Raw genomic sequence first — 25,744 nt, 5'->3', positions numbered from 1 at the left:
ACCGCACAACCAAGAGCTCTGGCACGATGGGAGCTGCATCCTCAGCCACAGGCTCTGACTGGTACCTACTCCTTCTTGCAAGGGGAGTTTCATCCACCCCACAGATAAGACACCCCACGATTTTTCAGCATTCCTTTAGTAAGCACGTGCCCAGGGGAATTTAACTCTGTGGTTTTACAGGCATGTGCTGCTCAAGCAGCAGTAATTCAGAAATGAATATAGAAGCCTTTTTACATGGAAATCTTTATTCTCGCAGATCTGTACATTCAAGTCGCACATAATTTTAAGTCTTTGATGGAGCTGGAGCACGGGATCACAACAGCTTGGTCTGGTTGAACTTTTGAGTTTATGACTCAAAAGTAGCCAGGAAACTTGTGACTATTTCCTTCAGCTTTGCTTCTGTCTGGTCAGAGATCTTCCCTTCAGTCCTGTTGAAAGAGTTTAGTTAAACTTCTGATGCAGGAATAGATATATGATCGATCACTGACTAAGCCAAAGAAAAAAAAACTTCACATCAAACCTTCCAATTTCTAACAAAATTATCAAATGAATTAACACATTTCTGTTTGATGCATGAAGCTATACCTCTGAAAACAATGAGACACCCCTTCTGTTAAAATTAATTCTAAGAACTAAGGTTTATTAACAAATACTTTCAAAGCAGCTGTACGTAGTTCAACAAGAGTCTACCCTCTACAGAGCTGTGCCTCAGATGGAAGGCACGTGATGTGTCTCGTGACAGAACAAGCCAGGGCCAGCTGGCAGAACAGGACTATGGAAATTCTCAGTCCCCATCGGCCCACTCAGCAGCACGGAAGGCAGCGAGCAGCACTTAACGCACAGCACTGGAAGTCAAAAGCTGACAAAAACATGGGAACTGACTAGACAAAGTGATTTATTTCCGTATCAGATTAGAGAGTTAGGCGAGTAGGTTCATTCTAAGCATCAACTGGATTTCTTAAGTAGAAACTGAAGACATAAAGCTGAGCTCTGGCAAGTGTAAGGACGGTAGAAAGGCTGATTTAGCCTCCAGTTGTGGTACAAGTAGCTTAAGTCCCGACATTCTAGGATACACTAAATTAACAGTTCAGCGACCATCATCTGCGCTCCAGCCATCAAGACAATACCCTTGGGATGAAGTAAGATAAATCAGCATACCTGATTGTGGAGAGGAGGGCCTGGTGCTGACTCAGCACATGAGCTAGGAAAGCGCTCTCAAATTTCGTGATTTTGCCGGGCTCCAGCTTGTCCAAGTGACCTCTTACGCCAGCATAGATGACTGCAACTTGTTCCTCAATAGCCATGGGAACTGCAGAAAAGCAAGCATCCATGCCGTTGGTAACATCTACATCAGCACACACCAGTACTACAGAGTCCTCCTCTGACGATCAACTGCACACATGCAACATGGTTCAAGTACTGCAGCCACACAGGCTAACCTTGTTAGCACAAGAGACTAATGGGAAATGCAGCCTCGTTACATCCAAGGCACTCACCATACTGTCCTTGTTTGAGAAGCTCTGTCAGACGTACACCACGGTTCAGCAGCTGTTGTGTGGCAGCATCCAGATCAGACCCAAATTGAGCAAAGGCAGCTACTTCACGATACTGAGCCAATTCCAGCTTCATGGTACCTGCCACCTACAACACAAGACAGGGCAGACTGAGCCTGACCACCTTTTAAATGAGCCTAGTAGTTTGCAGGTTATCTTCAGCTGACAGTTGTCACAAGTCAACTGTGTCCTGTGTACCAGCCAAGTCAATCTCAAGATTCTGACAATTATAGGCATTGCTAAAAATCCCACCGCCTGCTTGGCCTTTTAACGTAAGCATCCCATTCCTCCCTAAAATGGTGACAGTTAGTATTAAACCTCTCTAATTCCATAACTGGACTAAAAGCACAGGGTTAAGAGAGCATCCTCTATTTCTAGGTAGATCAGTACCCAGTTCAGCATACTGAAACTTAACAGTTCTACATCTTTATGCAGACACTATTTTCCTTTCTCTACCCTCTCTCTCAGCAGGCAATGGAAATATCAAAAAGATCCCCCAAGTTTGTTCTTTTGTAATTTCTTTTGTAATGCTAAGGAACACAAAGCTTTATTCTCACCCTAGTTACAATTCTTTAAAGTGAAATGGGTTGAAAAGCCTGCAAACTACTTGTCTCTAGTGAGACAAGATCATCAGTTTCATGCTTACCTGCTTCATAGCCCTGGTCTGAGCAGCTGAACCCACACGAGACACAGACAGACCAACATTGATGGCTGGACGGATACCTTTGTAGAACAATTCAGTTTCCAAGAAGATCTGTAGGAAAAATCGGTTTATTATCTTGGTATCTGAACACCTCCTAGGAGATGTTACCCGGAAGTACTGGCATGTGAAGATGTCCCACCTGTCCATCAGTGATGGAGATGACATTGGTTGGAATGTAAGCAGAGACGTCACCAGCCTGAGTTTCAATGACAGGCAAGGCAGTCAGAGAGCCACCTCCAAAGGAATCGTTCATTTTGGCTGCTCTCTCCAGCAGACGAGAGTGCAGGTAGAACACATCACCTGGGTAAGCTTCACGACCAGGTGGACGACGCAGCAGCAGAGACATCTGACGATAGGCAACAGCCTGCATGGTATAAAGAAAGCTTTCAGACTTCAGTACCTCACTTAAAATTTTAAATTTCTAAACCTGAGGTGATCTTGCAGCTACAAACACCAGTACTAGACTATAAGGCCTATAAACAACATTTCCTGACCTGTTTGGATAAGTCATCATAGATGATTAACGCATGTTTCCCATTGTCTCTGAAGTATTCCCCCATGGAGCAGCCTGAATAGGGAGCCAGATACTGAAGGGGTGCTGCATCGGATGCTGTGGCAGACACCACAATAGTGTACTTCATGGCATCTGGAAAGAATTGAAGACACACACACCACTGAGTATATGACCTCATCATGTCCGTAATCAGTGAATACAACACGCACGTGCAGTGCTAGTTGCTGAAGCAAGCCCAGGCAGCATCACTACATTGTTACGTGAAATAACACCATACTAGATTAACACATCCATCAGATCAATTAACTCAAGAAGTTTCAAGAGCAAGTTTGTGGCACCTAATGTCTAACATTAGAGATGTCTTTCTCATTTAAAATTAAGTTTAAGCTTCCTGTAAGATACACTTTGGTTCTAGCAGTAACTCAGCCTTAAAGCGTCTGTGATTTCCTAGCTTCTGCAAGGAGATACTGCCCTTTCTTTCACAGTACCAAAAAATTAATGTCTTTACTATGGGCTTATTTTCCTGCTAGGTGTGACTCTGACCAGCAGGCAAAAGGTAAGGTGCCTGATCTCCTGCAAGCTGTTACATATGCAACTCGAGTCAATGAGGACAGTTTCTGAAAAAATGCTATCATTTAATCCCTTACATTTGGGCAGTAAAGTCTCTCCACTGAACTTGCAACTGCTGTTCACTATTGACTTGTACACATATAAAAAAATGCCAAGTCCATAAATACTTGTAGCCCATAGCCTGTCATCAGGCCTGCCCGACTGCCAAGAGGAAGCTCTCAACTATGCTGAAAAAAAAACAGACTGACTTTTCCAGAATCAATTCAGTTTTCAGGCCTTGTACTGGTCTTTTAATATGATGTAACAAAAAGGAGGTTTTATTTCCCAGATACCTAGAAAGATTTCTTGTACACAAAAGCAAGTAGATCACTCATTCAGTAAGACAATAATTCTGTCTATACATGCAGCCAGGAGATCATTACATCATTAGTAGTATTTAGCATTATAATGAGAACAGGGTGTCACTAGTGGCCAAGCTCAACAATCTTCAAAAATCTGTACCTGCATCAGTGAGCCTCTTCACCAGCTGAGCAACAGTAGATCTCTTCTGGCCAATTGCAACATAGATACAGTACAGCTTCTTTTTCTCATCTGTTCCATCATTAAATCGTTTCTGATTGATTATTGTGTCAATTGCAATTGAAGTTTTCCTGTGTAAGACAGAGGTTGGTGAGCTAAGCTGTCTACAGTTCTCCCAACCTCTACACAGTTCTGTGTTCCACTTTGGACATCAGCACATGCTGTACCCAAGTCTCTGTTTAAGGAAATATTTTTAGCTTGGGCATTTAACTTACCCGGTCTGCCTGTCACCAATGATCAGCTCACGCTGGCCACGACCAATTGGCACCAAGCTGTCCACAGCCTTAATACCAGTCTGCATAGGTTCACGCACAGAAATTCTGGGAATGATCCCAGGGGCCTTTAAGCCAACTCTTCTACGTGCCTTAGATGTAATAGGACCCTTAAAAGACAGGAAAAAAACTGTTGCAGTGTGCATCACATAGATAAAAGCAGAGGTAGTACACACCTAGTTACACTTACCTTCCCATCAATTGGATTGCCCAGGGCATCTACAACACGGCCCAGCAGCTCTTCCCCAACTGGAACATCCACAATGGCACCAGTCCTCTTCACAACATCCCCTTCCTTGATCAGTCTGTCATTACCAAACACGACAACACCAACATTGTCGGGCTCCAAATTCAAGGACATACCCTAGAACAAAAATCACATCATCCTAAGAAAATTCATACCAACATTTACAAAAATTTTGACAGTTTAATACCAACGTGATTATTCTATGTGTACAATATCCAACATAATCTACCTCAATCTTATTTATAAGAAATCAATGTTCTGCTTTTATGTACAATGCACGTATGTTCTTCCATACTGGTTAAACAACCTGCCTAAGCCTTCAGCATACTACATAACTATACTTGCAGCAGTCTAGTGTTCAGTCATTTATCTCTCCAAAACAGAAAGGATACGCAGGGTTCAAATACAACATTTCTTGACTAAGAATTGGCCAAGGGAAAAACACTGTCTGCTGCTCTGCTTAAGGCAAATTTGGTCATTAAAAATACTGCAAAAGCTGTTGCATTACTCTCAGAACAGTCGGACAGCTTTTTAACTCGTCTACTCTTAGGACTATAGGAAGCCACCAAACTGCACACTCTATTGGAGCCAAGAAGCTATTTGTTATTCAACAGTAAACAGAAAAGCCAGCCTGAAGCCAAAGAAAACAAAATCCAATTGCCCATTAGTTCTTGTACTTCCTAGATGAAGACAAATAAAACTCAGATGCTGGCCAAGAACCAGATACTGATACTGAAAGCAAGGTGTTACAAATTCAAAGAATAATTAGTTTTTGTAGTATTATTTCAACTTGTTACTACGTATCGAGGTTGCAATGAAGTCTGTAAAAGGTCCATACGGGTACCTCCAAGTGTAGTCTCATGTTGTTCTCAAAGAAGTCTTCTTTATATCTCTAGGCAAAACAAACTGCTTCAGTGAAAGCTTACCTTCAGTCCAGAGGAGAATTCAACCATTTCTTCTGCTTGGACATTTCTTAGGCCATACACACGGGCAATACCATCACCAATCGAGAGCACACGGCCAGTCTCCTCAAGTTCAGCAGATGTGTCAGCTCCCAAAATACGTTCCTCAAGAATAGAGGATACCTCTGCAGTACCTGGAAAGAGGTGTTTCAAACCAGATTTAGCACATTAAGGCACAGTATGAATTCAGCCTTCAATTCACAAGCCAAGATACCCTTCCTCAGGTATGTCACAAGGTCCAGCAAGCAACACTCTCCCTTATATAGGATGCATAAGATAAATTTCCGCTTCTGTAAAGATGAATTGTTTCTGTATTCACAGACAATAAAAGCAGCTTCAACTCATCATAACAATCCAGCTTTGACCAAAACACTGTTGGCTATTTAGTTATCAGTTTCCTTCATTATGTCCTAGATTATTAGCAATTGCTCCTCCTGTAAAGCAATTAGATTAAACCAATACTCTTAGCTCAGAACAGACATGCTAGCTCCACTTGCAGAACATTTACTGAGACCGGAGACATCAAAATACCCTGTCAACTGATTTGTAATCCAAGATCTCAATATATTTAAAGGAACTCAATTACATTTAAGGAGCAATTTATTTGATATAAGCTCTAAAAATGTATTCTCTATCTTCCTCACATTTGTTCTGCATTGTACCTTCAACAGCTTTTTTATTTCCTCAGCTAGGAAACAGTAATTAACATTGTGAAACTGTTATTTCCTAATAATACTTTTAATCACCCTTAAACCACTTCAGAAATTGTACATGAATCACTACGAAAAATAGAGCTATGCAGTGCCGCTGCCTTCTCTAAACACCATGATGTTGGCAGCAAAAAATTTATACTCAAGGACACAAGGTCAAACACCACCAGGCCCAGCAAAGTCATCCGCTCTTCCACACTGTTACAAACAAGACAGGAAACTGGAATTTGAGACCCTTCTTTTTTAAATAATTCTTCAGGAGTTGAAGACTGAATTGAATCCTCGTGAAGCAGGTAAGGTGTGTAAGCCAACTAACATGTCACTACTCCTTTGATTTAAGCATAATTTGAGTAGTTATTAAAGTGAAGTTCTCTGGAAGTGACTGTGCAAGAGATAGTTAACCGTTAAATACTGCCAGGACATAAACGTCAAGTGTTTTGTCAACTAACACACATACCCCTCACACTCCATATTCAAATGCCCTTTTGTCTGACAGAGCAAGTTCTTAAATCACACTCTCATACAAAGACCTTTCTCAGACTCACCAGTTTTCTGAAAGCATGTTTTGGAGGCATGAATATTTCTTGTAGCAATAAATGCTGCACCCAGGGTGTTTCTGGAAATCTAAAACAAGTAATTGTTTCAGTAACAGTGAGATTTTCTCAATCATTCAAACAAGTATTAAGAGAAAACACAGTGAAATTCTTGATCATGAGCTTATCCATTTAATGTGTCTCAGTTTTGAGTGAGCTTCACAGCACTCCAGTCACAAGCTGTGGTTATGGAACCAAGTCCAGCACTATTAAGCAAGTACAGATGGTAAAGGAGATTGCTCTAAATTATTCGCTGCATTTTTCTGCATTGCACTGATGTCACCATCACAGCACCGCAGCAGCTCCCAAACCAACACCTCCTTTCGTTTGCCACCTCTGCGCTAAACATCGTAACCTCGGGGCGTAAAGGAATCCGTGCACCTCTCGTGGTTCTGCACAAGCAATTAAATAAGACGCCATTTTCTAAGGGTTGGCCTTTCCAATAAAAATCTAACTGCAGAATTTCCGAAGTATGACAATAACGTATACAATAGCAAAAATTAAAAAAAAAAAAAAAATCTGGGATAATGAGTGCATTCAAAACCTATAATCCTATATCCCAAGCCCACTGCAGCACTATGCAGCGTTAACGCTATTTCTCTGAAAGCCTGGTCAGGCCTCTCCTCCATTCACCTTCACAAGGGACAACGGCGGGGAGAGGGCCCTGACAGATCTTCGCACCCTTGTCCTCCCCACGAACAGCGGGGGAAAAAACGGCACCTGGCACAGCCTCGCAGCTCAAATGCCTAACCCTGACTACGACCCAGCAGCCTTCAGACACGACCCCGAGCCCCAGCTGCGCCAACCCGCACCCCAAGCAGAAGGGCACGCCGCGCCCCAAAAGCCCTCCAACCTCCCAGGGGAGGGCACCCCCGCTTCTCAGCAAAGGGTCGGCCCCCGCCATCGCCCTGCGCTGAGGCGAGTGCCCCCCGCGCACCCCCCCCCACCACCCCCGCTGTCCCAAGGCTCCCGACGGCGGGAGCCCGCGGCCCCTCAATGTCACCGCGGGCCACAAGATGGCGGCGGCGGCGCGTATCCTCCTCCCCTCTCGCCCCAGGGAAAGAACAAGGCGCTCACCAGGCCGGCCCGCCGCGGCAGGGAGCGGGCGAGGGCGGCAGCGACGCGGGCGGACAGCATGGCGGCGGCGGCGGCGGCGGCGGCGGCGGGACGCTCCGGGAGGAGAGTGAAGCGAACAGCAGGCGGCTGCCGGCCCGGCGCTCTCCCCACAAAATGGCGGCGGCGCGCTCCGCCCCTTTTGGGCGGCGAGGCCACGCCCACGGAGCGGAAGTGCCGCCTCAGCCGTGCCGCCCGCCCCTGCGCCTCGGCGGCGTGAGGGCGGGTAGAGAGCTATATAAAAATAATAATTTAAAAAAAAAAAAAAATTTAAACGGAGATTTTAGAAAAATACCCTGCTGCGGAAGGTGCTCTTAGAATATCTTTGGGCGGGCAGCGGCGGCGTGAGGCGGTGAGGTGTGAGGGGCAGCAGTGAGGGGCAAGATGTCGCCTTTTCTTTTCTGGGAGCTGGGGGATGCTCGCCTTCCTGCCCGCCCCCCGCTGTAGCAGCGGGTGGTGGCCGAAGGAAAGCGTCAGGGGAGTGCTGGCCTCTCACGCCTTGGAAGCGGGGGTAGAACAGAGGCAGTGTGCGGTGAATGCTGATGAGGCGCTTAAATTTTTATTTATTTATTTATTACGCAGCCCACTGATAACTGCATGAAATACAAAAGCTGGCCCCACTTGTGCCATAAGAGGTGATGGGGCAGCAGCGCCACGAGCTCTGGGGAATCTCGCTGTGAGAGGCCGTTGTGCTTCCAGGGTTTTCTCCACGCTCTGATCCAAGGCCTAACCCTGTGGGGACAGCGCACTGGGCAGCAGGTCGCCTGTGGGAGACAGGATTTGGTCTGTCAGGGAGAAAATGCCACAGCTGGGGTAAGTGGGGTGTAGAAGAATTTCTGATGGAGAATGGCCACGATATCTTGTTGCAAGGTTTGGACACTCCAGGCCTGAGATCAGACTGCTAACAACACCTGTGTTATGAGAATGACCTTGAAGGGCTGTTTTGTGAGGAACTGTATCTGTTGAGTAAAGATAAATGAGGAATTTTCCCAGCTATGTATCTGGCTAAGCTAAGCACAAATATGCAGCAAACAGCAAGATGCTTGCCTATCACAGTTTCCCTTTGGGTGTGTGGTAAGTTGCTTATGACCAATAATTAAGGGGTATGGGGCACGTGAGCAGCGGGTGCTTGCTTTGCGAAGGATATAAGCAAGGGATTCGGGCGATAAAGTGGCAACAACATGTAGCCGCATCGGTGTGATTGTTGTTCCTCGGCCGACACTCCGAGGGGCCCTGTTGCGTCTGGCGCCCGAACAGGGACCCTGTAGAAGACTAGGACTGTGATGAGGTGTCTGAAGTCTGGCGTTTAAATATGGGAAGTCTCCGCAGCATTGGACGACGGATCCAGTTTGGGAGCCGGAGAGTTGGGGGCAAGAGAGTTGCTGCAGTAGGAAAAGACGCTAGCAACCAGTCAGCTGGCCGACTGACCCTTGCTGGAGGTAAGTCCGCGATGGAAACGGACGCGGTAATAAGACTTGCTCCTTAGCATGCTAGGAGAGGCAAGAGGCTAAAGGAAGGAGATGTCCACGATCTGGTTAAGTGGGCTAGAAAACGGGACAGAATGGGTCACCCCTCACTAATATTTAGCCAACAGGAGTGGCGCGAAGTAGGTGATTTATTGTGGGACGAGAGTATCACTGGAGGCAATAAAGGCAGTGAAGCACGACAGCAAGGGGTGGTCTGGCGAACGATCATAAAAGCTCTGGGGGAGATGCCAGCAGAAAAGAAAGTAGCTGCTGCTGCTGCTATGGCGGCTGTCGGCGCTGTACCATCTCCACCGGTCCCTGCCGAAACCAATCGTCCCTCACGATTAGCCACCTTCTTCGGGGTTAATCAGCTGCTCCACTCTATTAAGGGCATGTCACCAAGTATTGTTTGCTCCACCGCGCAAGAAGCGGCAGAGAAATCCGGCGGCGCGGGAGAACAAGGGGCAGTGCCCGCGGAACGCGGTGCAGCGCCGGGCAAGAACCCGGAAGTAGCGCCGCCGCGAGCCGAGGAGACGGGCCCACCTGACCCCTCCCGCCAGGGGGGAGCGGCGTGCCGCCCCAAACTCCGCCTGCCCCCCCCCCCCCCCGCCCTTCGGATGGTTCCGGCCCTGACGGCGCGTCAGCGTCTGGCTGAGAGTCAGACGGCGGCTCTGTCCGAATTAAAGCGAGAGGGTCACACATCGGGAAAGGACAGTGACAGAGTCCAAGGACTTGAAAGAAAATTACAGCAGTTAAGCTACAGAACAGAACTCTGCATTTACAATTACAAGAAAAGGAAGCGCTGCCGTCAGCCCCGCTATACCCACTCCCGTCACCCTTACCAGAACCAGCTCTGCTTTTAGCTCAGTCCCGATGGAGTGGGGCGATTTGTGATGCCTTGTTAGAAGGGGACTGGCATGCTGCTGGGGCGTTGGCCTGCCCAGTAGTGACAAAAAATGGGGGACCTAATTGGGAACCCCATGATTGGAAGATCTTGAACCAGGCCAAACAAACTGTGATTTATGGGCTACAATCTGAGGCAGCGAGAAACATTATACAGTTCATTTTTACAGCTGATGTTTTATGTCCAAATGATAGTAACCAGATAGCATCACTGCTTCTATCACCATCGGGGAAAGAGAGTGGAAGAGACTAGCGGTAGCAGAAACCAGTGTTCCCCAACGACAGGGAGATGCACTCTATGGAGTGACAGCTCAGATGCTAATTGGGGACGGACAATATTTGACAACAGCTGCCCAATTAGCTCTGCCGACTCTGGTCCACCAGCAGTCACAATCATTGGCTCATCGTGCATTGTTAGCAGTACCAGATAAGAAGAAAGCACCATCTTGTATGTAACGGTGCGACAGGGGGCCACTGAACCATTTAGCCAATTCGTTGACCAACTCCATGTGGTGTTGAAAGATGCTCCAGAACTCACTGAGGGCATGCAGACCCAGTTGTTCTGCACACTAGCTTTTGACAATAGTAATGCAACCATCAAGCACCTAATAGCCACACTCTCGCAAGGATGGGGGGTAGATGACATGTTACTGTTAACATCTCGGGCTGAGCAATCGAACCAAGCTGCAGCTTTCTCAGCAGCCATGAAGGAAACTTTTCATCAGCCATTAACGGCAATGGCTGCTGCGTTGAGAAGTAGTGGAGGGTGGCCAAAGAGGCAGCTGGCTAAAAGTAGTCAGACCACGGGCGCATGCTATCGTTGTGGTGAGACAGGTCATTGGAAACATAGATGCACCAAGCCTGTTTGGTGCCGTACCTGCAATACAGACACTCATGCAGCTATGGCCTGCAGAAAGTTGGGAAACAGCAGGCGCAGCGCGAAGGGACCTCACGCGATGACACAAGTCCAGGTCTCAGCCCCCCAGGTTTCCTACTCAACCACACACCAGCGACCCCAGGAAGCCTCGGAGCAGATGCGACAACAGCAGTAGAGACCACATTAACCAGTACTTCTGTGACACTTATAGCAACCACAGCATATGGACCTTTGTTTTCTGGAGATTCCCCAGTGGGTGGGTTATTAATTGGTCGATGGTCCATGGGAAAGCAGGGCGTTGTTGTGCTCCCTGGTGTCATTGATGCGGATTACACAGGTCAAATCCAAATTATGGCATATGCATTGCAACCACCGGTAACCGTTCCAAAAGGTAGTAAAATTGCTCAAATTGTTGCTTTAGAGTCAAAACATCCCTTGCATCAATCACTTCCAGAGGGCCCTTCCGACATTCGAGGAGACGCGGGTTTTGGGTCAACAGGATATGATGTGTTTCTAACACTTGATTTAAATCAGCGACCATAGCAACGTCTTGGAATCAGTGGATGGTTAGCTAGCTTATTAAGAGAAGGCCTTCGCTTGCTTATTTACTGTCTGCTTATATTTTTAGCTGTCTGTCTTTGTATTTCATGTATATGAAAAGGGCTGACAAAGGTCATGAATCAAGTCTGGATTGTCCAAAAAGAAAAAGGGCGATATGTAGAAGAATTTCTGGCAGAGAATGGCCACGATATCTTGTTGCAAGGTTTGGACACTCCAGGCCTGAGATCAGACTGCTAACAACACCTGTGTTATGAGAATGACCTTGAAGGGCTGTTTTGTGAGGAACTGTATCTGTTGAGTAAAGATAAATGAGGAATTTTCCCAGCTATGTATCTGGCTAAGCTAAGCACAAATATGCATCAAACAGCAAGATGCTTGCCTATCACAGTTTCCCTTTGGGTGCGTGATAAGTTGCTTATGACCAATAATCAAGGGGTGTGGGGCGCGTGAACAGCGGGTGCTTGCTGTGCAAAGGATATAACCAAGGGATTCGGGCGATAAAGGGGGACGACATGTAGCCGCATCGGGGTGATTGTCGTTCCTCGGCCGACACTCCGAGGGGACCCCATTGCGGCGGGGTGTGATCATGTCCCCGTGGTAATCCATTGCGGGTAGGGAAGCGCAGATCCCCAACAGGCCTTTCTGGGCATTGAAAAGTGAAAAGCCTTCAACTGTTCTGGCACGTGTTGTGTCAGACACGGTGCTTCAGCAGTGTTTCTCCTGCAGATTATTTTGATCTGAGGAAACACTAACCTGATAGCCTCCCCCCTTTTCAGGGGATGCTCACACTAACCCGATAGCCCCCCCCTTCTTGGGATGCTCCCCAGATGGCCTCCGTCCCTCAAAGGATGGTAACTCCCTTGCAGTGGAATGAGAAAGAACAAGATGGGCCATTGATGGGCCCTATCAAAGGAAGGTAACTCCCTTGTGATTGAATGGAAGGAAGACAGGATGGGCCATCTCTGGTATCTCTTGTCCATGAGGTAAGAGGGGAACTAAAACCACTGAGCCATAGAGACAAAGCAGCTGCAAATTAGCCCAGATTTGAAGGACAAGGTGTCCGGGACTACAGGACTGAGTTTGGGCAGAAGTAAGGGTCAGCTAGCGAACACAGTGAAGAAGACTACGGGCCTTCATCTGCAGACCCCTGCCCACGACCACCAGGGAGCACTGCCCAAGTGTGACGGGAGGAATTTGGGGTGGGGGGCTATGTTAATGATTTCTCAGAACTAATTGTAATATTCCCTCCCTGTCCTCAGAGTAGTGATGCGTATGTATTAGGATAGATAATGAATATGTAACATTTTATACAATAAAAGGGAGCCCCTTGTAGCTCCTGGGGTGCACGCATTTGGAGGAAATTATTCCCCCATGCGCCCAGCGCTGAATAAACATACCTACTTTATAACCTTACTGGTTGTAAAGTCATGATTCCGTGCCTCAATTTCAGTAATCAGTTTGAATAATTTAAAATGGCCTAAAAAAAAAAAATTGGTTTACATTTGAGTCTCGTGTCTTTGTACTTTTGCTATGTCGCTGAAGAAATGTGTTTCCTTGGTAATGAAGAGTTTGGTGCAGAAGATGTGTTTTTATGGTGTATTTTCTGACACAGAGTACAAATTTTTACATGAATTTATGTAAGAAATTGTATACAAACTATTTGGATGTCAATTTTTACCCTTGAACTTCTAGTATAATTCACGCCTTCTTGATTAAGGGTTTTATATATCTTTGTATGCATGAAATACACGAAACACACAATTCCACCAAAAAAAAAAAAAAAAAAAAAAAAAAAAAAAAGAGAGATCCCCTGAAATTATTTTACTGATTCAAGACATTTTTTTGGAAGTACTGGGTATAGGGGGAAACACATTCTTCTGAAACACTTCAGAGCATTTGAATCCTCTTTGGCAAAAGCGATCACTGCAGCTAGTTGAATTGATTTTTAAAATAATTTTCCGTGTTTCAAGAATTTAAAGCCGAGAAACTGGGGTCCTGCGGGAGCGGGGGGGGTGGGGTGGGGTGGGGTGTCCCGCCCCTGACCTATAAATCCCATGAGGCCCCGCGGCGCGCGGGGGTCGCCGGGATTGAGGCGGGAGGAGATGGAGTTTGAACTGGAGAGGAAGCTGCGGCGGGTAACGGCGCGGCTGGTTCGGGGGTTTTGGGGAGCGGGGGGAGGAGGAGGAGGAGGAGGAGGAGGAGGAGGAGGAGGAGGAGGAGGCAGTGTCCCATCCTGGGGCCACCTCAGGCAGTGCCCCGCTGCCCCACACCCGCCCGGGGGATCCCCTTCCCCTCCAGCCCGGCCCAGGGCCTAGTGGGGCGGGCGCGGCGGCTGCTGTGCTTCCCGCCTTGGGGCGGGTGAGGCACCGGCGCGTTGTCAGAGCCCCCGTCCCTCTCTCCCGAGAGTGCCTCCCTCAGTCCTTCTACACGAGGCACCCGAGAGGTTGCGTTAAAGGTTTTGCCGGGCCCTGGCTGTTGTCGCCCTGCCTGCCTGGCGGTCGGACGTGCGTGGTTTAAGAGTCGAAAGGAGCTCATGTCACTTTCTTGCTCCTTTGAGCTCTGGGAGGCAGGCAAGGCGTGGTCACTGGCTGGGGTGCGCAGCAATGTTTGCTCAGCACTACCTACTAGATAACACCCCAAGTTCACTGACCTTTAAGTATAAGCTCACAACTGGTTTAGGGTGCTAGATTATGAACATCTTGGGTGCCTGGTGTTTTTGCATTTCACATCTTTGTAACTGGAGAGAGTGATGTTCCTCTAGGCGTTGGTATTGGGAATGAAGCTGTTGAACATCTTCGCTGGTGACGTGAATCGTGGGATCGATGCCCCCTCAGCAAGTTCCCCGACAGCACCGAGCTGTGTGGTGGGGGGCACGCTGAGGGCAGGGGTGGCATCCAGAGGGACCTGGGCAGGCTGGAGAGGGGGGCCCGGGCAAACCTCCTGGGGTTCAACAAGGCCAAGGGCAAGGTCCTGCCCGGGGGCCGGGGCAATCCCCAGCACAAACCCAGGCTGGGCCCTCGAGGGGCGGCTGGAGAGCAGCCCCGAGGAGAGGGGCTGGGGGTGCTGGGGGGGGGAAAACTGCCCGTGAGCCAGCCCCGTGCGCTGGCAGCCCAGAACCCACCCGTGCCCTGGGCTGCAGCCAGAGCAGGGGGGGCAGCAGGGCCAGGGGGGGGATTGTCCCCCTCTGCTCCGCTCTGGGGAGACCCCCCTGCAGTGCTGGGGCCAGCTCGGGGGCCCCCAACAGCAGAAGGACCCGGAGCTGCTCGAGTGGGGCCAGAGGAGGCCACGGAGATGCTGGGGGGGCTGGAGCAGCTCCCCTGGGGGGCCGGGCTGAGAGAGTTGGGGGGGTTCAGCCTGGAGAAGAGAAGGCTCCGGGGAGCCCTTCGAGCGGCCTCCCAGGGCTTAAAGGGGGGGCAGGAGAGGTGGGGGGGGACTCTGGATCAGGGAGATGGGGACAGGATGAGGGGTGATAGTTTTAAATTGAAAGAGGGGAGATTTAGATTACGTATAAGAAAATCTTTAATATGAGGGTGGTGAGACACTGAACGTGTAATTCATCCTTTGTTCATAAATTTGGCTTTCTTTTGGTGTTATTTTTCATCTACACAGAACTAGTTCTCTATACTTCTAAGGGCTTGATGGCTTTCTCTGCAGAATAGTTCAAAGTGATGCTTGCTGTGTAGTGTACATAGTTGAGATGCTAATATGTTGGAAGCATAAAGAAGGACGTGTTAGAAACAAATGTCTTTTTAAGTTATAAGGGTTGCTTAGACAGCCTTAGCCAAGAATTTATTATCTCAGTGTTGAACTACTATGTGTTCAATTATTATCAGTCACAGTCTAATCTTTCCATATCACTTGAGAGCACTGCATTGATCTCTTGCCCATTTCTGACCTTCTTTTCCATGGTAAAAACTGTACTCTGCAGGGCTCATGCTTGCACACTTTCTCCTCCACTAGCCTATGGAGTCTGTTCCCAGTGATCATGGTTTGGGCAGTTTTATTCCACACTGCTTTAATGCAGTTTTTACCAGCTGCCCAGATACCCCTTTAAGATCTCTTGGTTCATTAGTGTGTTTATAGCAAACAGCAGTTCATGCAAATAAAAAGATAAGCTTTTATCACATGGAAATAATCAGGTGTCCAGAGAAATGAGGGAGAATAAAAGGGAAATGGCTTTCTATATTACGGAGGGTGTTTGAATAAGAGACAAAAGTTGTTTCCCGTTTTTCCACCCAGGCCTCGACTGAGGTAGTAGGAGTTATTGCTCAGGAACTCAGAGCTTGCATCACTTTATATTTCTCACATCTATCAGCTATTTTCTGTCACTTCACTTCACCGCTTATTCTCTTTTTCCCTTCTTTGGCAGGTTACTCTATGGCTAAAGAAAATACATGGGAATGACCCTATTCCACCGTATGAAGTGAATAAAAGGACAGTTGGTATCTTGTATGAGCTTGCAGAATACAACGAAGGTCGAGACAGGGATGTTTCTATCCTGATAGAGGATATGAAGATGAGGGCAAGAGAATATCAAGCAAAAGGTGAGTTTGAAGCTCCAGTTCTCAGTTCCATCGAAGTTAGTTTTTCTTAGTGACCCTGAAGATTTTGTTAAAATCTTATATACACATAGAATAACTGGAGTGAACTAAGTGTTTGTTCTGGTGCAGCTTTTACTACAATGCGTCCCATGCCTTCCTTTTAGCAAAATTTACAGTGACATAAGGTTGGTCAAGACCAGTTCTTTAAGCTATCTTGATCAGACTGTAAATATGGACAAGCAGATTAATTGTTAAAACCTCCTAGCCTGCTGGGCTGAGTAGCACAGCATTGAACCACTGGCTGGATAGAGAGGGAAGCAACCGTACATCTGATTTAAGAGTCTGAGTGGTGCTAATCCACTGTTAAGGAAAGCACTTGAGGAATCTGAAACAACAGTGAGGTGATTAAATTGTGCTTGAGCAGTTTAGAGTGAGTGATATCGTTTTTTGGGAGCAAATGAGTGGTTCAGGGCACCATAATATGTATTTAACACACATGTTAAAAGAGTCCCACCTAGGCCTTAAAATAACAATAATATTTTAAAATTACGATTTTGGGTTGTATTTGTTTTCCAGTTAACCACCTATGGCACATTCTTGAAAAAGGCCTGAATATTTCCCCATTCAGTCTGTCCAGTAAAGGCACGAGGTACCTCAATGTCCTGGTAAACAGCGCAATGACACTTGAAACAAAGGACACTTCTCTTACCAGGTAATTCTTCCCACTGTGCATCAGGGGTGATGGTCTGTTCTGTTCCTCTCTATTTTTTCAATTCCGTGGTTTCAGACTTGACTTTCACACCAGGAATATTACTTAGCTATCTTCTTTTGCACCTCTTGGGCAGCTTTGGAGGACAGAGGAACTGAGCACAAAGCTCTAACTTGATTATCCCAGCAAAGGAAGTCTCTGAGGCCTAAGAAGTGTCTCAGACAGAGTTAAATCTATTTTTTTTTTTTTTTTTTTTTGCCGGTGCTTTTGAGGTCAGCAGTTTCAGGAGACTGCCACTCAGACTGTTGTGCCAGGTAGCTCAAGCCAGAGCAGGTTTCATACTGCTTAGGCAAGGACTGGGGAACTGTAACTGACCTTCCAGTCTCAGATCTTCATTATTGCCTCTCTTCTTTGGCCTCAGCAAACGTAAGGAGACTTCCTTAGCCACAGAGAAATGGCAGCTGTTAGTCTGATCATCCTGGGCCTTTCTCCCTAGCCTGGCTTTGATCCATAACACAGCAGGTTTGTACTGAGCACTGGCAGTAAGAAAGGGCCAAAAATCTGACTTGGAATCCAATTTTTATGTGTTCAGGAGCTTGGCTCTTACAGCTCTTCTCCTGAGCTGGTGGCACAAGCAGCTTTGAACCATTTGGGAAGAAATGTCATGGTTTAAACCCGTCTGATAGCATGACACCACATAAGCTGCTCACTCACCCTCCCCCACCCCAGCGAATCAGGGAGAGGATTGGAGGGAAAAGGGTAAGGACACTCATAGATTGAGATTAAAAAAATTTAATAATTTAAATAAAATAAGATGATAATAATAATAGAAAATACAAACAAGTAATGCACAATGTGATTGTTCATCACCTGCTGACTGATGCCCAGCCCATTTTCCCAGCTAGCGATTCCGGAGAAAAGAGAATCCTGAAACCACCATCCTAGAAGCCATAGTGAGTTTCTCAATCAATTTATATACTATGTATCTATACATCTATATACTGAGCATGATGCTATATAATGTGGAATATTCAGTTGGCCAATTTTGGTCCATTGCTCTGGCCGTGCTCCCTCCCAGCTTGTGTATCTGTGCACTAGCAAGACATGGGAAGTTGAGAAGTCCTTGATTTCTTAGCAACAGCTAAAAACATCACTACATTATCAACGTTTTTCTCATATCAAATCCCATACAGAATCCAAAACACAGCACTGTTCTAGCTACTAAGAAGGAAATAAAAAAAAAAAATTGCTAAATCCCAGCCAAAACCAGGACAAGAAGAGACTGAAATACTGCTGGGCATGTTTTGGGGATGTGCGTTTTCAGTTTCTCTGAAAGGCAATCTGGCAAGCCAGGAGTGGAGCATCTGATCATGTCAAACCCAGTGGCTATGTTCACTACAATGCCAGGTCTTGTTCACTGCCTCCTACTCAGATTGCTGGGCTGTTTCCCCCTCCAGATGAAATCTTTGTTAGTGAAGGGAAGCAAATACCCTTAATGACTTATTTTACTTTCCTCCTTTAAAATAGCTGGCAGTTATCTGATGTATCATAATATGAGAAAAAAAAAATGTCATTTGTGTAAAGTGTGGAGAAAATAATAATAATTCTGAATTTCAGAAGAGCTGACCCCTGAGCATTCTCGCTTAATCTCTCTTTTCACCAGCTTCTTCTGTGCCATAAATGATATGAATTTGGAGCTGTATGAAACAGAATTGAAAAACAGAAAAATGGAACTGAAATTGTCCCACATGAAATCCAAAATAGCTACAGCGCTAATGCTGGAAAAGCGATTAAAGGAGTAAGTAATGGATGAGAAAAGGGGAAGATGTAAGCAATACTGCTGCTGGTCTCTGCCATGTGGAACACTGATTGTGGCAACTAACAAGAATAACAACTTTCAGGGTTTTCTCTGATTCACAGTATTTGGAAGTATGTTTCAAAAGCTATGTGCTACAGACACATTCAGTAGTGAAAAGAGATTTGGGCTACCATCAATTCCATTATTTTAAACAAAAATTAATCTACAAGCAGTTTTCAGATATGGGCTAGCATGTTCCACCAGTTGCCTTTGTCTGAGCTTGAAGGCAAACCTGGTTTTCTTACCACACTTAGAATGGGCTCTGCAATCAGAGTAAAGGAGTCAGGCAAAACAAAAACTGTTCTCAGGTAAGAATTTCCTTTAACCAGTGTGTGAGAGACTTAAAAAAAAAAAAAGTTAAAAGAAAAACTGGTATCAAATCTGTTCTGTGGAGGGTGTAATCTGAGGTGCTTTTCCAAGCATAGCAGGATCCACCCCTGCTTTGAGTGGGGATTGGGCCAGATGATCTCCACAGCACCCTTCCAGTCTAAGTATTTTCTGCTTTTTGTCTTTTAAAGCAGTAATTGTGGCATTGCTTATACCAAAGATAACATACCAAACTTGTGTACTTTGTGCAGGTTTGCCATGGCCCCTCTCTGGGAACTTAGGTTTAGCTTGTGTAACAGGTCTCTAGCTGATTTAGGGAATTACGCAGAGGACTCTTTGCTTTTTTGCAGATGGATTTCCCCTTTGCCTTTTTTTCCTCTGGCCTTTGGGGCTCTGGATGTAGCAGTGGATGATTCCACTGGGAAATTTTACAGGGAGATGCAAGTTTTTATCCATTTTCTTCTTTCTCGTGTTGGTTGTATTACGGGGTTTAGCTTGAGGAGTTAAGGAGTATTTGTATAGTGGTATCTCTTTGAATGTAAAAGTTTGTTTCTTTCTGTATTTTTTTAAGGGATATTAAAAAAACAGAGGCATTTATGGAAAGAGAAAATGCCAAAACTGGCATCCAATCCCAGAAATTGAAGTTCCTGATAGAGAAATCTACAGATATCAAAAGAGGAATCAAGACTACTAAGGTAGATGGAAGGAATTTTCTAACAAAGTGATGTGACAGGATGGCACAGTCATGGTTGGTCAGGCCCAAAACTGTAGTTACAGAGACATCCCAGGAGCTTCCTAAACTCCAGGACTGAGGACCCCTGGCCTAACAGGACAACATGTTACTACACTTCAGTTGTTCTTGCTGTATTCATGGTCTCTCCCCAGGACATCCTATGATCAATGCAAGAACGCTTACACTGAGAACTGTATTAGCTCAGACTGCCTTGTACTTACTGTGAAGTGCTGTCATATAAGATTATACAGACGGCTACCAGTAGAGCAGCTGATTCACTGAGGTAAATTGTGTATCAAAATTCTGAATACAGCCATTTTTTTAAATGAAGGGATTATTAAACACAGAAGGCAGAAGTTGTACTATCTTCTTCACCTTTGCTACATGAGGAAGGACATGTGAATGCTTCATTTCACACTTTGATGCTGTCAAATACCTTGACAAATATGAGATGGAAAACGTTGTGTTAGAGTTGATGACATTTTACTGAGAAGCCTCTTCCCAGCCTTGCATGTGGTTTTCTCCCAGTAGTTTTCTGGAAAGACTTGTTATTATTGATATAAATTTTAGTATCAACTGATTCCATATACCAGCTATACCTGTGGTTCAAATAGCACATGTTTCTGTTGACAAACTGCATTCTTGTTTGTCTGTTTGGATCCAAACCCAAAGAAATATTAAATCTTTCTCCTCCCTGTTACATTTTGTGGTCAGTTATGAATTAACCCTTTCCTGTTTGTAGGAGCAGCTTATTGCCACGGGGTTGGACAATTCACTGACACATACGTCACTTTTGAGCCTGTCTGAGGTGGGTCTTTTGGTACAAGATGGATGTTTTTACAGTGCTACAGACCGGGCTTGTTCGTTGGGTGGTTTCAGGAAATGTAGTTTGCTGTTTGGTTACCTGGACAAATATTAATGGTAAAAAGAAACACAAATAAAAATCCTGTAAATAAATACCTCTGAACTGAGGTATGTTGGATGGGTTTGTCTCTCCTAGAAACTGAGAAGCATCTATGGGTGCTGAAGTGGTACCTTTTCTTCAGGGTTAGATGTGGGCTTATTTTGGAATTGCGAAGAAGCTTTCCTTCTAGACTGATTGAGAGGAACAATTGGAAACCTTATTTTTGTTGCCTTTTGTTTTTCACTCTCTTCTATTTCTGCCTCTGTAATTGGGAATATAGCCTAGAGATTTTTCATGGAGTAAATTCCCTGGCACAGAAGGAATACTGGCAGCCCGTGATCTGCCTCCTCTCTGTGATCCATGTTAGAAACAGCATGGATATTCTGTGGACTGTATCCTGTTATGTGGCTACCTGTGTATTGCAATTACTTGTTATAATGTCCCAGGTGATTCTTTCTAGTTTGTGTGAAATACACCTGCTTTCAGACACTCCAGAGCAAGGGTAGAAGGCCAAGTGAAACCCAAATTCTGAATAACTGTGTGCTTTTTTTTCTTGTGTCTTTAACGTTTTTCAGGTGTATTGTAAGCCCAGAGGGATAATTTGTTAAAGGAAAAATCACATTTCTTGAGTTAATAGCTATAGATTCTCCACCTCTGTGCTGAAGCATTTGTATACATATAACATGTGTTTGTGTTGTTCTGTTTGCACTCACCACGCTTTAATATAATTTGTTATTACTTTAGTGAAAACTTAATCTTTCTCCCCATTTCTTTTGCTAGCTTTTTCTACATGTTAAGTTGAACAGTGAAAATAGATTTCCTAATTTTTATGTTGTCGTTCTCATGAACCAGCACTGGGTGGCAATGTTTACATTACACAGTGTTTCGAAAGGGTACTAACCAAAAATAATTTCTGCTGAAATTTTACATACAAAAAGTCATAGACAGTTTTCTAGACGTGTCATCTTCTAGAGCCTGGGCGTAAGGCCAGGTTTGACTCCCTGACATTTCTGTGTCTGCTTTGCCAGGAGTTCAGTGTATTGAGCAGCACAAATTACTTAATTCAGAGTACATTTTTTTTTTTTACTTCAAAAGAATTGAGGACTGTGGAAGGTCCTCAATTTTCAGCCCCAGAGAGAAATTATTTCCCCTTGTTAACAGAATAAATAAAGCCATGGAAGTGAAAGGGAGGTCTTTTTGCTGCTGCGTCCGCAGAACTGTTTTCACTTAGAAGCCATAGGCATGAGAATGTGTCCCCTTCCTTGGGGCTCAGTTCTCCAGCCCACAGCAAGGTTGACAGTGGCAGTCCTTTGGTGGATTCTCATTTTAAATCCCCTCTCCTTTCAGGGAGGTAAAATGAAAAGATACCTAAATATGTCTTCAGTGCAAATTAAAATTAATTGATACCTCTGTGTAAAATTTGAACTGGTTTTGACTGACTGATAACTCAATGAATAGCAGATCTTTAGTTTTCCATGGGTTTTAAGAAAGGTCATGAAAGCAGTCAGCAACATCTGTGAATTCTGAAATGCTATAGGTAATTGTGGATCTATTTCACTGATTAACATCACTTCTACAAGTAAGACTATAAAATATAATTTGCCTTGTTCTCTTCACAGAATCTCGGAGAACTGCAGAAGGAACTTGCGCCTTTGAAGCATAAACTGAAGTCCTACCTAGATTTAACTCCTGTAATTATTTTTTCTACTGTTCTATTGTATTTGCTGACAGATTAATTTTAATGGACTTCAGAATGTGAAGGATATTGTTGTGATGGTTTTGTTGGACAGGTAGATGTCCTACAGGTCTGTTAGCAGTGTGAACAGAAGACTTTACTTAAACAGAAGGCTATCTGTTAATCAAATGCAAGAAATTAAGTATGCTTACCAGGCAAACATTTTTCTAACAGTGCACAAATTTGCTGTATGAACTCAGTATCAAGGTGAATTAGCTAGAAATTAGACAAAGAACTGTGGAAGAAAATATAATTTCTTAATATAACAATTTTTTTGAGATTTCAGTATATTAGCTATACCTGTCATCAGGCTATCAATGTGGTGGACACAGCACATTGTGCAGAAGTTGGGGCTCTGAGCAAGATTTTAATGATTATGAAAAAATAGCCAAATGTAGGTGTTGTCCCCTAAACAAGTACTCTGGCTTGTGTGAGTATTAGAGTATTAGCTGCTCCATCATTTTATTTGATTTCTCTTGAAGGTGCTGGGTACTTAGCTCTCTGAAAACACAGGCTTCTCATTTAGGTGACTAAATTGCAGTTTTGAAAGCCGCTGTCTGTGTATCTTTTCTTCACTTTATATTTTGGCGACTGTCACTATTGGTCCCTGTGCTAGGAGTTAACTATCAGACTGCTGTGGGAAGCAACTTTTTTATAAAAATCGTTTTACTCTCTTCTAATTTGAACACATGTTACAAAAGACTGTTTCAGTTTTGGGTAATTTTGTGAACGACTTTATAGTGGCTTAAAGAAATCGTGGATATACAAGGCTTTAGTCCATGAAACAGAAAGCCTTGTCTTTGTGTGATGTCTGTTCACTTCCACCTGTGATAATTGGAACTGCTAAACCCAAGTATTTCCAATTTCCTTTGGAAGATTGCAATTGCTTTTACAGGTAAGTATTAAAGACTTTTATGTCACTCAGGGAATAAATGGCAAAAGCTGGAGTGTGAATAATTGAATGGGTTTTAGTTTTATTAAACAGTGCTGTAACTGTCTAGTTTACAGTTTTGTAGTTGAGTTGCTTGATATGGCCCCTGTTACCTCATCTGAGCACCCCACAGCCTTTAATAGAGCTAGCCTCAGACATTTCTCTGTAACAGGTGAAAAGGATTTATTCCAATTGTTATAAATGGGGCATAGAGGTTCAGAGAAAGGAAGGATCTTGTCCAAAATCACATAAACACTCTGTAATTAATCATGTCTCTCATATTATGAACTAGGGACCTGTCTGCTGGGCCACACTTACCTCTACCTCTTTAGCCCTTCCATTGAGTTCCTGCCTCCTCCTGCTATCTCCCTCCTAGAAGTAAAGGATGAAGGGAGAGGTGTGGGGCTGTTTCTGTTTTAAGTCCGTCACATTCCAAAAGGCAGCTGCCTCCTTTCCTCAAGCAAAACAGGACATTTTGATTGGATTAGGTTCTCCCAATTCCACCTTCGCCTCATCTTGCTGTCAGTAGAGACGGGGAGAGCCCTGGTGCCTCACTTCTGGTGCAGGCAGAAGGAGGGAGAAAGGTTTATCCTTGCAAGCCTATTGTGCTTTGGAAAATTCATGCATGGATATGTTTGAAATCCAGTTCCTTGATCGGTAGGTTTGGAAAAGTGCCAAAACTGATAGGTTTTTTAGACTTTAGGCCATACCAGACTTTTGAAAAATATGTGATTGCTCAAACCAAAATGATACTAGGCTTTTAATGCCAGTACCTTTTGCATGTAAATGGTGTACACAAAACTGATTTAATTATCCCTGAATTCCCCTGTGGCACATCATTAGACTTGCAGTGATGCAGGGACTCTGTGTTTCCAGCTGAAATACTGATTTTTATGCCATTTTCTCTCACTAGAATCCTTCCCTTGCACGAGTGAAGATTGAAGAATTAAAACGGGAATTGGTAAGAGTTGTTTTGTCTTTCACAGATATTTAAATGAGTGCTGTCATTCCAAAACAAGCTATATATATTAATTGGTTGTGGATTTATCTATTTTAGATTATAGTCTTAATGATCTCTAGTGGGAAATTTTGCTCTGGTAAGACAGAAGCCGTGTATTTTGGTAGGAGGAACTGATGGAGGAATATATAAGCTACAGAGGCAGTTAGGAATAATGATATCAGTGGGGATTAGGTGTCTGTATCCCTTTGGACTTTGTCTGCTTCACCTGTCAGATTATTTATTCACTCAGCTGTGTTGCATCTTATTGGTCTTGCAAACTTTCTTACTGCTTCGCCTGTCAGATTATTTATTCACTCAGCTGTGTTGCATCTTATTGGTCTTGCAACCTTTCTTACTGCTTCTGAACACTGAGGGCTCTCAGGCCCATATTTTATTTAACAGCTGCCTTGAAGACTGCAATGGGGACCTTCCCCTATAAATATAATGCCCATTTCATCCATGTTTGTGTAATCTGCAGGTATAGTTGTTGGGAAATATCCCTATGAAGCTGTTTGGGAAGTTCATATGTAGCTTTCCTCAGTGAGTTGGACCATGTTTGAGCATAAAACCTGTGTTTATTTCTCTGGGCTACTGTCTGCTTCCTCACAGACAAAACACAAGGTAGTCAATGGTAAGCCTTAGAACTGTGATCAAAGAATCACAGCTATTTGAGAGTATTGAGGCTTTTACCAGGTCAGAATACTCACCTCTGGAGAGTACCTGTTAAGCTTGAAGGTGTCTAATATCACATTGGGACACAGTATAAAGGCAACTTAGCTTGTTTAGCCCTTCATTTGGAAATTTCTCTGAAGTTGTATACAGATAGTAGACAACACAGAGAACTCTGAAGTTTGTCTACAGAGAGTAGAGACACTACTAGAGAGCGTTGTTTGCAGTAGTGAGACCTTCCAATTCAATATTTGGATTAATCAGTGCTAATAATATCCCAAGGTTAGATCATCATAGATATGTTTGTCTAACAGGAGCGGAAGAAAACTGTTTCATGGTCACTGATTCCTCTTGCTTTTCTCTCCTGCTAGAATGTCGTGGAGGCAGAGTTCTCAAAGGAGGTTGATCAGCTGGTTCTTGAGATGATGAAGCCCTGTAAACCCTGGTCCACCTGAAGTGACCTGCATGGAAGAAGATTTCCCTTCTATTTTCTGTTTATTTGCACTACTAAAACATTTTGGAATTTTTGTTGTAATTCTGGAGCTTTCTGCCTTACTCTTCTTGTTGTTGGATGGTACACTTGTGACCTTTCAGCAAGCATGCCCTTTTTAAGGGGTTCATGTAGTCTTGTATTTGTAAACATCACCTATTTTTCATAAAATAACCCCCAAGCGTACTGGTTTCTGTATCAGTTCTTTTTCCTTATGTGATACA

At 44.6% G+C, this 25,744-nt stretch overlaps 2 protein-coding genes across 4 annotated transcripts; one reads left to right on the top strand and one right to left on the bottom strand.

The window, feature by feature from the left end:
* Positions 1–227: 227 nt before the first annotated feature.
* ATP5F1A (ATP synthase F1 subunit alpha) lies at positions 228–7,951 on the bottom strand. The gene is made up of 12 exons (XM_042804470.1): positions 7,781–7,951; positions 6,656–6,734; positions 5,365–5,534; positions 4,382–4,555; positions 4,135–4,301; positions 3,842–3,990; positions 2,751–2,902; positions 2,396–2,620; positions 2,200–2,307; positions 1,497–1,641; positions 1,159–1,309; positions 228–428 (listed from the first exon to the last, which is right to left on the bottom strand). Exons 1-12 carry the CDS (start codon positions 7,838–7,840, stop codon positions 347–349), a joined length of 1,662 nt encoding a protein of 553 aa, XP_042660404.1. The 5' UTR covers positions 7,841–7,951; the 3' UTR covers positions 228–346.
* Positions 7,952–8,016: 65 nt separating this feature from the next.
* On the top strand, positions 8,017–25,706 carry HAUS1 (HAUS augmin like complex subunit 1). 3 transcript variants are annotated; one of them, XM_033011129.2, is made up of 11 exons: positions 8,017–8,168; positions 8,399–8,629; positions 9,074–9,255; positions 15,993–16,167; positions 16,741–16,876; positions 18,537–18,671; positions 19,630–19,753; positions 20,534–20,599; positions 22,315–22,386; positions 24,275–24,322; positions 25,402–25,706. In XM_033011129.2, the coding sequence occupies exons 4-11, from the start codon at positions 16,134–16,136 to the stop codon at positions 25,483–25,485; spliced, it is 699 nt and encodes a 232-aa protein (XP_032867020.1). In that variant the 5' UTR covers positions 8,017–8,168; positions 8,399–8,629; positions 9,074–9,255; positions 15,993–16,133; the 3' UTR covers positions 25,486–25,706. The 3 variants fall into 3 exon arrangements, with proteins under 3 accessions (XP_032867020.1, XP_032867021.1, XP_032867017.1); XM_033011130.2 differs by lacking the exon at positions 8,399–8,629; XM_033011126.1 differs by lacking the exons at positions 8,017–8,168; positions 8,399–8,629; positions 9,074–9,255 and adding an exon at positions 13,693–13,758.
* The last annotated feature ends 38 nt before the right edge of the window (positions 25,707–25,744 follow it).

The sequence above is a fragment of the Tyto alba genome, unplaced genomic scaffold (assembly GCF_018691265.1).
Source record: "Tyto alba isolate M040663 unplaced genomic scaffold, T.alba_DEE_v4.0 Super-Scaffold_42, whole genome shotgun sequence".
NCBI lineage: Eukaryota > Metazoa > Chordata > Aves > Strigiformes > Tytonidae > Tyto > Tyto alba.
Note: the sequence above shows the minus strand (reverse complement) of the source record. Positions and strands in the feature narration are given on the sequence as shown.